The sequence below is a fragment of the Notolepis coatsorum genome, assembly GCF_963971535.1.
Source record: "Notolepis coatsorum genome assembly, chromosome: 2".
NCBI classification, from domain to species: Eukaryota; Metazoa; Chordata; class Actinopteri; order Aulopiformes; family Paralepididae; genus Notolepis; species Notolepis coatsorum.
In genome coordinates this window covers 38,996,551-39,011,221 of record NC_140166.1, presented here as the reverse complement: position 1 = coordinate 39,011,221, position 14,671 = coordinate 38,996,551, and the positions used below count along the sequence as shown (strand labels likewise).

The 14,671-nt window shown below is 41.5% G+C and overlaps 1 protein-coding gene across 3 annotated transcripts in view; it reads left to right on the top strand.

Moving 5' to 3' along the window:
• The window catches only part of jak2b (Janus kinase 2b), a 62,450-nt gene that overhangs the window by 21,958 nt on the left and 25,821 nt on the right, over positions 1-14,671 (top strand). For all 3 annotated transcript variants that reach the window (XR_014619414.1, XM_084308706.1, XM_084308705.1), the window contains exons 8-14: positions 750-907; positions 4,511-4,622; positions 4,781-4,967; positions 7,234-7,358; positions 7,495-7,629; positions 9,534-9,621; positions 11,034-11,161. Coding sequence is in view for 2 of the 3 variants with exons in the window: in XM_084308706.1 (XP_084164832.1) it covers positions 750-907; positions 4,511-4,622; positions 4,781-4,967; positions 7,234-7,358; positions 7,495-7,629; positions 9,534-9,621; positions 11,034-11,161 (933 nt within the window). In the remaining variant the exon portion in view is untranslated. The remainder of the gene's footprint in view (positions 1-749; positions 908-4,510; positions 4,623-4,780; positions 4,968-7,233; positions 7,359-7,494; positions 7,630-9,533; positions 9,622-11,033; positions 11,162-14,671) is intronic.

Here is a 14,671-nt window from a genome sequence, read left to right as displayed (position 1 = left end):
TTTTGCTGCAGGGGTCTCTAAACGTTGGCCGGAAGGCAATAATTGATATCCCGGATGCCTGAATACTTTTACCAATGGATTTCCAGTTCCGCGTTCTGCACGCTGATTGGCCACTGGCGTTTCTGGTCGCGCCAATCGTGTGACGGCAAGTTCTGCCACCGGTTAAGCTTAGGCACTCTTTCGAAGTTGGTTAAGGTTAGAGTTTGTCTTAGAGCAGGGCGATAGAACACCAGCCCTGATTCCAAACTCTAACCTTAACCAACTTCGAAAGAGTCGCCTAAGCTTAACCAGTGATAAACTAGGCGTTAGGTAGTTTGCTGCTGTTCGAGGCGGAAATGGGCGCATCACGCGATTGGGCGCACATGTCACATGACCAGAAACGTCAGTGGCCAATCAGATCGCACCAGAAACGTCGGTGGCCAATCAGATCGCAGAACGCGAACGTGGAACTGGAAATCCGTTGGTAAAAGAATAGACGCATCCCGGATTTAGGGGGTGATAAGCTGTCTGCTCTAATAGATGATGCTTTCTTGAGCACCTGCTCGTCATATATATGACCCAGACAGCTAAATTGTACCCCCACAATCTTGTAGCCCCCCTCACTATCCCGTTAAGGGCATTATTTTGTTTTAACGCCAAGGTTTCCATACCAACAAATGGCAGCAAAGGAAACGACACTCTACGAAAGGCCTGTAGAACTAAATCATCAAAGACTTATCCACCTTAAATTTGATGTTCTTCTGTCTCAGGAGCTGGAGTTCCAGAGCCTCGCCGAAGCCCTGTCCTTCGTGTCCCTTATCGATGGCTACTACCGCCTCACGTCAGACGCACATCACTACCTCTGTAAGGAAGTAGCGCCCCCTAGGCTTGTGGAGACCATCACTTGCCATTGCCACGGCCCCATCTCGTAAGTGATGTTGAGAATTCTTGCTTGAACTGGACCAAAAGCATCACACCTTTCACAGCTTAGCTAATCATTTTGGTTAAAAAGCTGACATCTTTTATTTTTTAATTTGTTTATAGTGGGGATTTGTGATGTTCAGTTCACCCTTCGCTAAACTCCTCCTGTGAGTGATGGATGTCTGACACGTTTTTTCCCCCACTAAAGCATTCGTCCTTTTAGTAATTTACCTAGTTGCCAGTGGTGAATGTGTTACATTAATTGCTCATTAACACATTCAGGGACATTGGGGCCCGTCTAATCCCACTCTATGAGGCCAGCTTTTCATTACAAGTTTTCACTGCGTGAGGTTGTTTGTAGAGCTAAATCTATATTTTATATTATTGCTATGTGTCCATTGTCAATTGACGGTATCAACCTTCCCTTCAATATGCCATAAAGATTTTTTTTTCATCAATACGTTCCCATTTTATAGCGTTGTGAATATGAACTATATACCGCAATGTTCTGGGGTAATTCCTGCAAAGCTACCAGTAGTTATAGGGCGCTAAGCTAATAACGTTAAATAGATTGGCGTTTCGGCCCAACACAAGCTAGAGTTAAAAATCAAATGCATATGATCGGTATCATGGTCCACCATGAATGCATGAAAGGGGGGGGGGGAGTCGTTTCTGATTATTGATTACTAAAATAACGGCATTCGTTATTGCAACATCATACGCTGACCGGGTGGATGGCTATGAGAACAAGCCCCGATCAGACTGAAATTGACGTCAAATCGCTCTTACCTGTGGCCGGTTGGATTCCAAAAAGAATTTCAGTTATTTGATCGCCATCTGGTAGATCGATATGTCCATTGGCTGATGCTATATTCCTTTACTGCATACTGAATTCGGCGTCGCAAAAAGTATTCCAGGCGATCTGGCAAAGCCATAGCTTCAGGCTAACAGAAAAGCTAACCTGGAATGAAAAAAAAGTGACACCCGGTCTGCAACAGGGGAAACTGCATTATCCAGACGGCGCCAATACCAGCATCTGGCCGGTACTGCACTTTCGGAGTCCTCATATGCCGTTTCCAGCCAAAATACAGATCCGTGACATTGAGTAGGATATTAAAATGGAATAAAAGCAAAACCGAGTGGTAACACGTATTACGTGGTTGGCCTTTTAAGGATGGCGCCCAATCACGTATTTATTTTGGCCAGGAATGTGTTAAGTTAATTGCTCTGGCAATCAGCTTGCAACATTGTTGGTGGACTATCGGCTGTTGTGTTTTGGTCTTGATATGCTGCTAGCCAGCTAACAAGCCTGTAGAGCTAGATTATTGGAGTATGTCATAATTGAATGTGTACACGGTAAGGCTGTCAAAGTTATCTCGTTATTAACGAGTTAACGCAAAATTATTTTAATGGCACAATTATTTTTGACGCAACATTAACACTTTGAGTGCCGACGACGTGTATTGTCGTTTGATTTCTTTATTAGCGATCTGAATTCATATTTCATCAACCGAGTCTCCCGTTGGTACAGCAGACCCTCTAGGAGCTCAGATGGGAAAATACCGCCCCCTATCGTCTATCCCTGTGTAACTGCAGGCCATTCGATTATACTGGGAGATCCCTGTGGGGGAGCCTACTGGCTCCATTATGCTGGCGATGGATCTGATGGTGAGGGAAGTGATCGCGAGTTGGAAAGCAGCGTGGAATATATATTTACAGCAGCCAATAATCAATCAATAAACGGCGATCAGGAATTGGAATAATCTTTTTGGAGAACATCTGATCTAAGGTAAGGAGTCTATGTTACCAGTTTTAGGATAATCAGAGCTGTATTCACTGAGATATCAGCATGTGCCATGTGTGTGTGTGTGTGATGCTGAGGAAATGAGAGAATAGATTTTTCAGCCCGCTTCTATAGCGTGCATAAGTACCGTACTTTTCGCACTATAAGCCGCACCTGACTATAAGCCGCAGCAGCTAAATTGAATGATGTGTACATATATAAGCCGCACTGGACTATAAGCCGCATGTGTTTTTAATGTTTAATTACCATATGTAAGGAGTGGAGCCTGCGGCTTCATTTAACTCAACACGGGAAACCTCACCCGGCCCGGACACGGAAAGGATTGACAGATTGATTGCTCTTTCTCGATTCTGTGAGTGGTGGTGCATGGCCGTTCTTATATTGAGCTTTAAGTTCCCACCTCTACAGAGAATGACTCCCATTGGGACACAATACTGTCGGACAAATAACATTAACTCATTTACAAGTTGTATTAAGTTTAGCAAATAAGGGAACAGATAAATAACATTTCAATGCAGTAAAAAAAGCAATATTTTGATTTTCGGGTTTTGTCCACATATAAGCCGCACCGTTATATAAGCCGCAGGGTCAAAAAATGGGGAAAAAAGCCGCGGCTTATAGTCCGAAAAGTACGGTACACATATACTATCGATAATCTAGCGTTTATTTGAAAACGATTCATAAATAGGCCGACAAATGACAACGTGTCTAGTGTATTCGAGAATATTCCAATAAATGCCGTTTATGGGGGAATCTTTCAATTTTCCGGAAATTTTCGAGAGAACGATAGCTTTTCGAAATGCTATAAAAAGGATATGAACCGATAAAAAAAAACAGTTTCGACAATGTTGACTGCAAACAAATTGATAAGCAACGGGCAGATTAGACACATAGCCATAATTTAAAACATAGATTATGCGGTTTTTTTACGCTAACGTTGAAGTGGATGATGGCATTCAAGGGGGTAAAAAGGAAAACAAGGCTGGCACTGATAGTGTTAATGGGCTGTTTATTTATTTATTTAATTTTTTATAATAAAAATATGTTTTACCTTTATTTACCCAGGGTAGGTTCGATACTCTTATTGATATTATGTTTGTTTCTGACTCAACGAGGGGTGTGAGAGAGAGAGGGGGTGAGTCCTCAGCCCTTGTGTGGGTGACTGTAACAAGTTCCTAACTTATTCTTTCCCCTATTATTTCATGCACACTTTATTCATTGTTTAAAATTATTATTTTAGTTATTTTGTGCATCACTCTGTTTTTTTTTATTTGGTGCAAATTTTCAATGCATGAGGGTCATCCTTTTGTGTTAAATGGCTGCTTAAACAAAAAAATGGGGATGAATAGTTCAAGTGTAAAGTTCAACACACTACTGCGTTAGTTGGGCTTTTATTTAATTTGTTCATGATTTCAGCATTTTGTTTTACAATGCAGTTTGCACATCTTAGTTACTTGATGATTCTGGACAGTATTTCTCATTGTGGCAATAAATAAATATGATTTTTTTGCATAAAGCAAGCATTTGTCTACTCATGTTGATAAGAGTATTAAAACTTGAAAAATATCAGTTTAAGGTAGATTTATAACGGATAAAAAATATGCGATTCATTTGCGATTAATCACGATTAACATACATGGCTGTACATGGCTTTTTTAGCGATGGGAGAATCGCATACAAGACTAACTCCAGAGGCGAGTGTGTGTGTGTGTGGAGTTTGTTGCTGGCCAGTGTTGGAGCTCATGGCAGGCCATATCGTCTGCCTTGACCTGTGTTCATGTGATATAATGTGTTTGTTATTCACAGAATGGAGTTTGCTATTCACCGACTGCATAAATCTGGAAACAAGCGGGGATTATACATCTTGCGATGCAGCCCCAAAGACTACAACAAGTATTTTCTGACCTTCCCTGTGGGGGTATGTGACATTTAAAAGATTTGATACACATTGGATGTACGTAATGGTGAAATAACTTGACGACACACTGAAATTCAGATTGATTTAAAAAAGTTTTTTTTATAAATTATTATTATTCTATGTAATGGTCTCTCCCTCCCTGGTGTGTTTCACACTAGGTGTGTGATGCCGTAGAGTACAAGCACTGCCAGATCACCAGATCTGCCCGCGGTGAGTTCAACCTCAGTGGAACCAAAAGGAACTTCAGCAGCCTGCAGGAACTGCTGGGCTGTTACCAGAAGGAAACCGTACGCTCCGACGGCATCGTTTTCCAATTCAGCAAGTGCTGCCCACCCAAATCCAAAGGTACTAAAAACATCCAGAGGTTTTACTGCATCTGATTTCATTGTTTTTGGTTGCTTCTATAATAATAATAATGCAGGACCTGTCGCAGAGGTCTTTATTCGGCATGCAACAACTCAATGTTTTAGCGGCACACACAGTGGTTAGTTTTTAACACACACACTACTGTGTGTAAACTGAAAAGTAAAACCTTTTATAATATAAGTTAGCCGTTGGCCTGTGCAGCCGGTGCAACACACTTTACAACCGTCTGCCGGCGTCACTCTGTAATTGTCTATCAACCAACACATCGGTTGAAAGCTAAAATGGCCATAGTTTGATTGACACACCACTTGACCTATTACGTGCTTCCAATCTCGGGTTATAAAACCCAACGAGCATCAGTTTGGAAAAAGTTACCACCTCCGGTTTCGCCCCTCAATGACCGGACAAATCACCACTGATGCTGAAAATGATTGACTGTTTGTGTAGCCAATGAAAGTCTGAAAAAGAATGACATCTTACTTGAGTTGGTTTTCTGAGACCGAGAAGCGGTAAAATCGTACCGTACGCAAGAGAACAAACGTGCGCCTGTCTCTCCGGAGCACAAATTGCGCTAATCTGTTCTTGATCTGTTGTTGTGTGAGAAGGGGTGCGGGTGGTGTATGTGACAAGAGATTAGTGGGGGAGGGGGAGAGAGGACTGAGGTAGTGTTGACTCTTCTCACAAATTCTTGGAAAAACGCCTAAACATACCATTACATAAAGATGTGTAAAACACAAATTCTTTGTGATATTGTTATCGACATCTTCTAGATAAGACTACAGGCTATGGCCCCAGCAGTGTTTTCAGCTAATAACTATAGAGTAGATAGATCTGCAGGCATCTGTTTGCAAAATAATTCAGACGAAAATGAAAAACCTTTATTTCAGTGTGTTCAAACCTAACTCTATGACGATAGCACCTGTTGTGGAGTGTTTCCTTTCAAAAGAGGCCAGACCTATGCATCTGCTACAAATTCAATTCAATTAAAAAAAACGTTATTTATGGTTTCAGAATGGCTTCCAATTTACTTTCGGTACACAATCGACAGGCGTTTTATGCTAAATTTGCAGGACTGTTAAGAGGTGAAAATCTCTATTACTGTTGGTCAGATCGCAGTCACTCTTGTGTGTGTGTGTGTATGTCTTTAAGAATTAAAAGGCGGCTGCTGATTATTGGCAGCATTTCAAGTTTGTTTTTATTTGTCACGTATAAAGTACATGTACATTACAGTGAAATGCTTGGTTCTGTATGAGCCCCCTGAAAATGTGCTTCATAAAGTAAAAAAGAATAAAGTCCAAACATTATACAAAATATACAAACTAATGTACAAAATACAAACTGAGGTACAAAATACAAACTTTTAAAATGCAAAAATGAGGTATGGATGTAGTGCAAATCTTTATGTAATAAATAGATACAATATGGTGTGTTAAAAGTGTAAGTGAATGTTAAAGGTGAGTGTTTGTTTAAAGTGAGTGTGTGCAATGGATGAAGATGGGTGGTTGGTGATTCATAGTCATTGAATGTCATGATGGCCTGGAGATGGAAGCTCCTTTTGAGTCTCTGTACTGGCCATGAGACTCCGGTAGCGCTTGCCTGACCACAGCAGTGGAAAGAGGCAGTTATTTGGGTGGCTACTGGCTAGAGTATTTTGACTATTCTCTTAGCCTTGACCCTGCAACGCCTGGTGTAAATGTCCTGGAGAGTGGGAAGCCCACCTCCATTTGTGCGATCGGCTGATCGAGTCACTCTCTGCAGTCTGCTGCGGTCGTGTGCTCTTTAAGTTCTTTAAGATCTTCTGACTCACTTTGAATTTTTTTAGGCTCTGACGGGCCTTCTTCACTACACTATGTGTGTGTGGTCCATGTCAAGTCCTGGGATATGTGGACTCCGAGGTGATTTCTAACTTATACCTTGACAGTAATGAATGGTATTTATTTATATAGATAAAATAAAAACATTTGACACTATTCCGGTAAGGGGCAGGAGCTAAAACGACATCCAATCAAATGAACGACCAAGTCAAATGATTGGAATGAGCGAGCCGTCTATCAAACCCTCAAGTGACGAAGGCCTGCTGCTAACGCATAGCTATCCAGCAGGGTGTGGCTTTGGAGGCCCCCTGATGCGTTCTGATTGGGAAGGGCGTTGTTGAATTCTGCTTTTTTAATATCTAAATAATCCTTTTTAATTAATGTATTGTGATTTAATATAGATTAAGTTGTTGTTTTGTTTCTGCTGACAGAAAAGTCCTGCCTGATGGTGTGCAGGAGCAACAAGGGCTCAGAAGTGCCTCTGTCCCCCTCGCTACAGCGACACAACGTCAGCCAAATGGTGTTCCACAAGATAAGAAAAGACGACCTGGAATTTGTAAGCTGCACGCCACACATCTTTATGTTTATGCAACAGTATATACACGACTGTGTGTCAGGATCATGACAGCCCTGCATTCAGGGGGTTTATTTTGCCAACATAAAAGTTGATATCTGTGTGTCTCCCTTTTCAGACAGAGAGTCTGGGTCAAGGGACATTTACCAAGATCTTCAAAGGTGTCCGCAAGGAGCTGGGTGACTATGGGCTTGTGCACCAGACGGACGTCATCATGAAGGTCCTGGACCAGGCCCACAGGAATTACTCTGAGGTCTGTGCAAGAACGGTGTAGGGATGGGCATGGTTGTTCTAAATTGACGTAGGTATTCAACTATAGCTGATTGCTTTGTTTGTGGTTTTAGTTTTGGTTTCCTTATTTATTTGACTAAATATATTTATAAATATATTTATTGTAAATATGATTATTTGTTTAGTGAAGGTGACGATCACAGAAGCCCTCTAGGCTACATTATGGGAGGGGGGTAGTTTGGTTAACCAATCAAACTATTTTTTTTAACTGTGACCAGCAGCTCTATAGTTCGCTCTGTTGGTTGGTTAGTCGTCCACAAAAGTGTCCCCCACCCTCTAATGGCCACAGTTTTTGCCCTAGGAGGCTGAAACTTGTAATGGAGGAGGGTGTGTGTGTGTCAGGCCACGTGAGCGGATCGGCGCGGCCGAGAAATCCGCTCTTCGCTCTTTAAAGCTTGGTCCGCTCCGCTAATCGATCATGTTGACCCCGCCCCCAAGTCGCTCTCCGCTCGCTCCCCGCTCACCTTGAATCGAGCCCCGCGCCAGATCGCTCGGCAGATTTTTTTTTTTTTTTGAGCATGGTGTAAATCAGCTCAAACTACAACAGTCTACACCCCCTGGGCCCCTTAACAATTGTTTGTATTGAGCCGCATTGTAATTGTACCCATTCTGCAATGTTAAATAACGTTGTTTATCCATCCACTAGCTCTATTAAGCGATGATAGGCTAGCCGAGCCACAATGCTATGGTCGCTGCCATTAACGTTAGCATGTAAGCTAACGTCAACAACAATGGCGTCGATACGTTTTCTATCAGGAGTGAAGGTGCGTTCACGTCAGGTGGGAAGAAGCGGACGAACCAGATGACATCTCGTTGCTACAACTAGGAAGCATTCACGCGTTGAACTCGAGGAAACGCCCACATCCAAGATGGCGATCTTAGCCTACTGCTAACCTATTGCTACAAGTCGTTAACAAGTTACGTTAAAATCAACTGTAGACGAACAGCAGCAAGTATAGCTCGTTTTTCATATGAAGAGTACAGCAGTATGATTGTATTATTCTGATTATGTGATCAAAGTGATCATTTTGATTTGTATTTACCTTGTATTGCCGACATCGCCATCAAGCTTGCTGCCATGATGGTTGATACTTCCGCATTTCGGGACGCGAAGTGGGAGATATCGGGGTATATAAAAAACTCCCATATGACCTAGTAGGAATTACCACTAGGAGGCTGACGTGAATGGCTTTTCCCAGTCGGAAGCTGGTTCTTCCGCTTCTTCCCACCTGACGTGAACGCACCATGAGTGTGGGCGTCTCTACAGTGACAAAGCCTGAACCGGATATCACAGGTTCACCCTTCTCATTGGTTGAAAATGGCCTTCATGTTTGTACATCGCCATCTGTTGCTTTGGCATTGTACTGCATGTATATTACATCAACAGTGTTAAACCACTGTGAGCGACCTGGAGTGGATTGGAGCGGAGGAGAACTCTCGCTCCGGACGTCGCGCCGACCCATTTAAAAACCCACTCCTCGCTCACGTCAAAACCGCCCGCTCCGCGCCCCGCGCCGCTCACGCTCCGATCCGCTCACATGGCCTGGTGTGTGTATGTGTGTACATGGATACTTGCACGTCGTACACCGTCATAGCTATTGCGAATTCAAGCTTGTTTTAATAGAATATTCGAAAATGTATTTGCCTTCAAATGCTCATCCCTTGTATACACAGTTTATTACATGGTTTGGAAAACGTTTGGAATTCTCTTATATTCTTATTCTCTTATATTCAAGCAAAACATGTAGGAAAGGACCTGGAAGTGATGGAAATGCCTTATCAGCTTCACAGTGCCAACTTACTGTCTTTGTGATTAGTAAATGTGAACAATTCAGGTAATCCGTTTTCTCTGTCTCTCCGCTACAGTCTTTTTTTGAAGCCGCCAGCATGATGAGCCAATTGTCTCATAAGCACCTTGTCCTTACCTATGGTGTGTGTGTCTGCGGGGAAGATAGTAAGTGTGACACGTACACTCACTCACTCACTCACTCACTCACTCACTCACTCACTCTTAAACACATACCAGTCAATCTGATTTATAGACACACCGTTTCCAGTCATCCTGCTTTCTAAACGCCAGTTATTATGGTTTAATTGTACCAGGAGCGTGCCAACTAATGCTGTCACCCACTTTTATTCTCCTAGGAGGCTCGGTGGTGTGATAATCTTAGGAGGATTACAATAGCCAGCTCAGTGAAACCCTGTTACCTGCCACACAAGACTTGTTGCTGTATGATCTATACCTGATATAGCCTAGCTGTAGTGCACCATGTATCTGTATAAGAAATGTAGGATCAGTGACGAAAATGTTGATGGAATTGTTATCAAAGGTTTAAAGTGGTGTAATCCCCAACCTGATTGGTTTAACCTCAACACTCATGAAATGGGGCAGATTTATTAATCTCATCTCACACACATCCCAGAACTGAAAAACTTGTCTCGTTCAAATTACTGACACATTCCAGGACGTATTAAATACAGCTCAGTGAAATTCTGAAAATGAAAAAATATCACAACCATGGTGTGTGATAAACGGTTCCTGGGAAGGCATATATATGCACAGGCCTTGATATTTATTTTTGTATTTTATTTTCATTCGCTGAGCTCAGTTCGCTGAGCTGTATTTCATCCTCACAGTTTCTGTGTTATGTGATTCTGTGTTTCTCAAGTTCAAGTTCAAGTTCTTTAATAGTTGTCATACAGAAGTACCGAATACTTTCATACAAAATGCTTCTTACTGTTACGCTCCAGAGACTGTGCTAGACAAGATAGTAAACACAGTCTCGACGGAGCGAACAGAGAGGCAGCCGGTCGGAGCGGCGCCAGTTAGTTTCTGTGTTAAGTCTTTAATTCGTCAAACTAGACTCTAGTTTTGGATGTGTGAAATTATGGACATCATAAATCTGCTTTTATTTCTTTGGGTGGAAGAGTGTTCCTTTCAAAGAGTAATGGAAGAGTGTTCCTTTCAAAGAGTAATGGAAGAGTGTTCCTTTCAAAGAGTAATGGAAGAGTGTTCCTTTCAAAGAGTAATAGAAGAGTGTTCCTTTCAAAGAGTAATGGAAGAGTGTTCCTTTCAAAGAGTAATGGAATAACATGTGAATTCTTAAAATGGGTGCCATTTTTTTTAACCCTTTCACTACCACACTACCAAAGGGTTAACCCTTCCACTGCAACAATACATAAGGTTAACCCTTTCACAACCACACTACAGAAGGTTAACCCTTTCACTACCACACTACAGACTGTTAACCGTCTGTACTCTGTAGTGTGGTAGTGAAAGGTTAAGTGTTGTAATGCCATTTCTTTGGTTGTAATCCCCATCTTAACAGGTTGTGTTTTAACCATACCTTAAAAACGTGCTTTCAGACATCATGGTGCAGGAGTATGTGAAGTTTGGCTCCCTTGACACCTACCTGAAGAAGAACAAGAACTTGGTCAACATCTTGTGGAAACTGGAAGTGGCCAGGCAGCTGGCCTGGGCCATGAACTTCCTGGTACGATTTACCGCACGGTGGGAACTGTGGTGGTGTCGGAACCAATGCATTGATCAGTCGATCATTAAGTATTGATGAAACCTTAGAAACGCTTTGTTCACTCACTGAATACAAGAATTTGTCTTTGTAACACATAATACAAAGACATTCTAAACACCTTACACAGGGTTCGCACAAGGTCCTTGAAGTGCTTAAAGTGCTTGGTTTTTGTTAAAAAAAGACAGTCAAGCCCTGGAATTCCTTGAAAACGGCAAACAAATTTAAGAAGGTGCTTAAAAAGTAATTGAAATTCAAATGAACCATTTGCATTGAATGTTTTGGTCATCCATGATAAAAATAGTTCTGAATCAAGAAATATAATCTTTTTTATCTAAAGTGTAACTAATTGTCGGAAATGGGTTTTAAGCCATAAATATTCGATCAGATTTTCTTTTCAATCAAAAACAGCATTTAAAAGTGAATTATGGGGCGCCCCAGTGGCGAACCACATAGTGCGCTCACAGGCGCGACCCGGGTTCGATTCCCGAACCCGTCGTTATTTCCCGAATGTCTTCCCCCCACTCTGTCTCCCATTCCTCCTCTGTCTCTCCCTACTGGACTGCCCAGTAGAAATAAAGCGATAAAACGCCAAAAAATAAATCTTAAAAAAAAAATGTGAATTATATCCCTTTAAATGCCCGTTTAAAATGGTGCTTAGAAAAGTACTTGAAAGTCCTTGAATTTCTTTTTGCAATGTCTGTGGGAACCCTGCTTACATGATGTATACAACTTGCACAGAACAAAAAACAGGACAGACTTCACATCTCTCTCTTTGGCGTATGTCCTTAGACCTTCAGCTCCGTTGAGGCAAGCCAGTCCAACGTGTCATCATCCAGGTCGATTAGACCACGGTCGCCATTCGGTGGCTGGTGTTTGGGGGCAGCTGCTCATTATATGTTCCACAGTTTGTAATGGGTCCCCGCATTTGCACTGGAAACTGTCCACGAGACTTCACATATAGTTCATAGAAGACTGACTGTAGGGCTCTGATTCAATTCAATATCAGTTAGGGATATTTCAGTTACAATACCCATTTTTCTTGGACATGAAGAGATTCTTAGAACTAATCACCTAACCTGGTGCATTTAAAAATTGAAATATGAATGTTTACATTCAAGGAGCACTTCACCAAAAAACAACGCTGATTTATTTTGCACAATATCTCACACACATACAGAAACAGTTATGCACACATTCAACAGTTATTGAGAGTAAATCAGTTTGAATATGGCCACCAGTGAAGTCATCGGGGACATTGAATCCTTGTGTTGTTAATTACATCTCAATGAAATGATAAGGTATAGGTATAGAATAGAATAGAAATACTTTTATTATCCCGTGGGAAATTTGACACTGCAAATCGCTCAACATTTAAACATTTAGACAGGACGGGTCACGAATTAGAATAATAACACAAATCAAATTGCCTAGGATAAGAGTAGAGTAAAATAGAATAAAAATGGAATAAAATATACAGTAAATAAATACAGTAAAATATACTGAGCATGGGGGAAGGGGGGGGACAGGTAGTAAAAACAACACAAGCAGTGTAAACAAATTGGTCAATATAGTATAATTAACTATCTAACTAACTGAAATATATATTCAGTGTCACATAAGGTGCAGTATGCATCAGGTAGTGTTATTGCCTCCTTGGGTTCCTAGGTCAATGTCTGGCAGCAGTCGCTGCCCCCTGTTGTGGAGCCTGGAGGCCGCTAGCCGCTCTGTGCTCAGTGATGCAGTGAGGCACAGTGATGCATTGTATAGTCTGATGGCTGTTGGAATGAAGGACTTCCTGTGCCGTTCAGTGCTGCATTTGGGTAGTGTGAGCCTAGCACTGAACATGCTCCTCCTGTCAGCCAAGTCTGTGTATAGTGGGTGGGTGGGGTTTTCCCTGATGGGCTGGAGATTAGCAAGGCTCCTCCTCTCCGCCACCCTCGCTAGAGAGTCCAGCCCTATAAAACATGGTATTGCTATTTTTTCATCTACATAACTTCCTGGAGCTGTAATTAACATAACACAAGGATTCAATGTCCTAAATCAGGATACAATTATTTGAATCAGGATTTATTTTTTTAATCCAGCCCTAGAAGACTGTACTCGCCACTCCATATGCTGTACCTTTGGTACTAAGGCTGTATACTCTAGTCCAGGGGTGGCCAACCAGTCAGAGACTAAGAGCCACAAAAATGACTGTGGTACCACAAAGAGCCACACCATATACCAGCGTTTCTCAGCCTTTTTTTTCAGTCACGGCACCCTTCATGTGTTTATAGGTCTCACCCTCTGGCCTCTGAAGTTGCTAATGTCTTTTTTATTTGGGCCTCACAGGGTTAAAAGTACCCTGTGAGACCCACGGTTGCAAAATTACAAAAACACTTTTAGCCATTTAAAAAAATAATGTTTATTTAAAAAATGTTAAAGGGGAACTATTTTACTATTTCTTTCACTATTTGGGCACTTTTACACAATTCCTGTGAGTCTATGGAACACCTAGATTTTTTTCAAAAAAAAATACATTGTTTTGTATTTCTAATCAAGTACTAAAAACCGCATTTTTCTACCTCAAGATCTTAAGCCGTTTTGAGGCTGGGCGTCAACCACTGTGTGGCCTGGTGCCAACTGCCACATCAACTGCCACATTATTATGCAGCTGAGAAATCTCTGACATCACAGATATGCACATTTTCAGATGACTCAGTTCAGTGAGGGTGAATATTGTGAGAGAATTGGAAGAATGCGCCAATATGAGAATTAGAGACATATATCCTATTAATATAAGTCCACATAGCTAAGAAACAATGGTAAACACTGAAAAAGGCCATTTATAAGATAGTTCCCCTTTAAGCACATGTATAGTCAATTGGTCCTGTTGTTCAGCCTCACAATGCTATTTTATAGTAAATGTGTTTATATGTCCCACCCTCTGGCCTCTGAAGTTGCTAATTTCTTTTTAATTTGGGCCTCACAGGGTTAACCTCTTAAGCCCGAGATATACAGTAAAAGTGTATATTTTCAGCATTACGTTTGTTTACCAATTATTTTAACTGTTATTAGTGAAATATAAGATTATAGAAATCTCAGGGCATTGAGTCGGAAACCGGCGCATATTGACAGGAGGAAGTGGCACAGCCAAAAGTGAGTGTAGTCTTTTGAAGGAAGAGACTCAGGGCTTTCAAATTTCGAAAAACTACCCTACCCAGCTCACACCAGCCCCTGTCAATCATCTGACTTCTGGATTTACTTTTTAATTTCTCTTATTTTTTCGGATTATCTCCCACAAACCTGAACGTTATTGCCATAAAACAGAACGCAGTTAGTTTCTCTACCTTTCTGTGAACGTCTTGCAAAAAACGGTGTTGCAATATGATGAAAAATGGTGGAGAAATTTACATTATAAAAAAGATGGCAGAATTCAGTACTGTATCTACAAAACCTTCTGTTTAATCATCTTCCCTTTATTCATTTGCT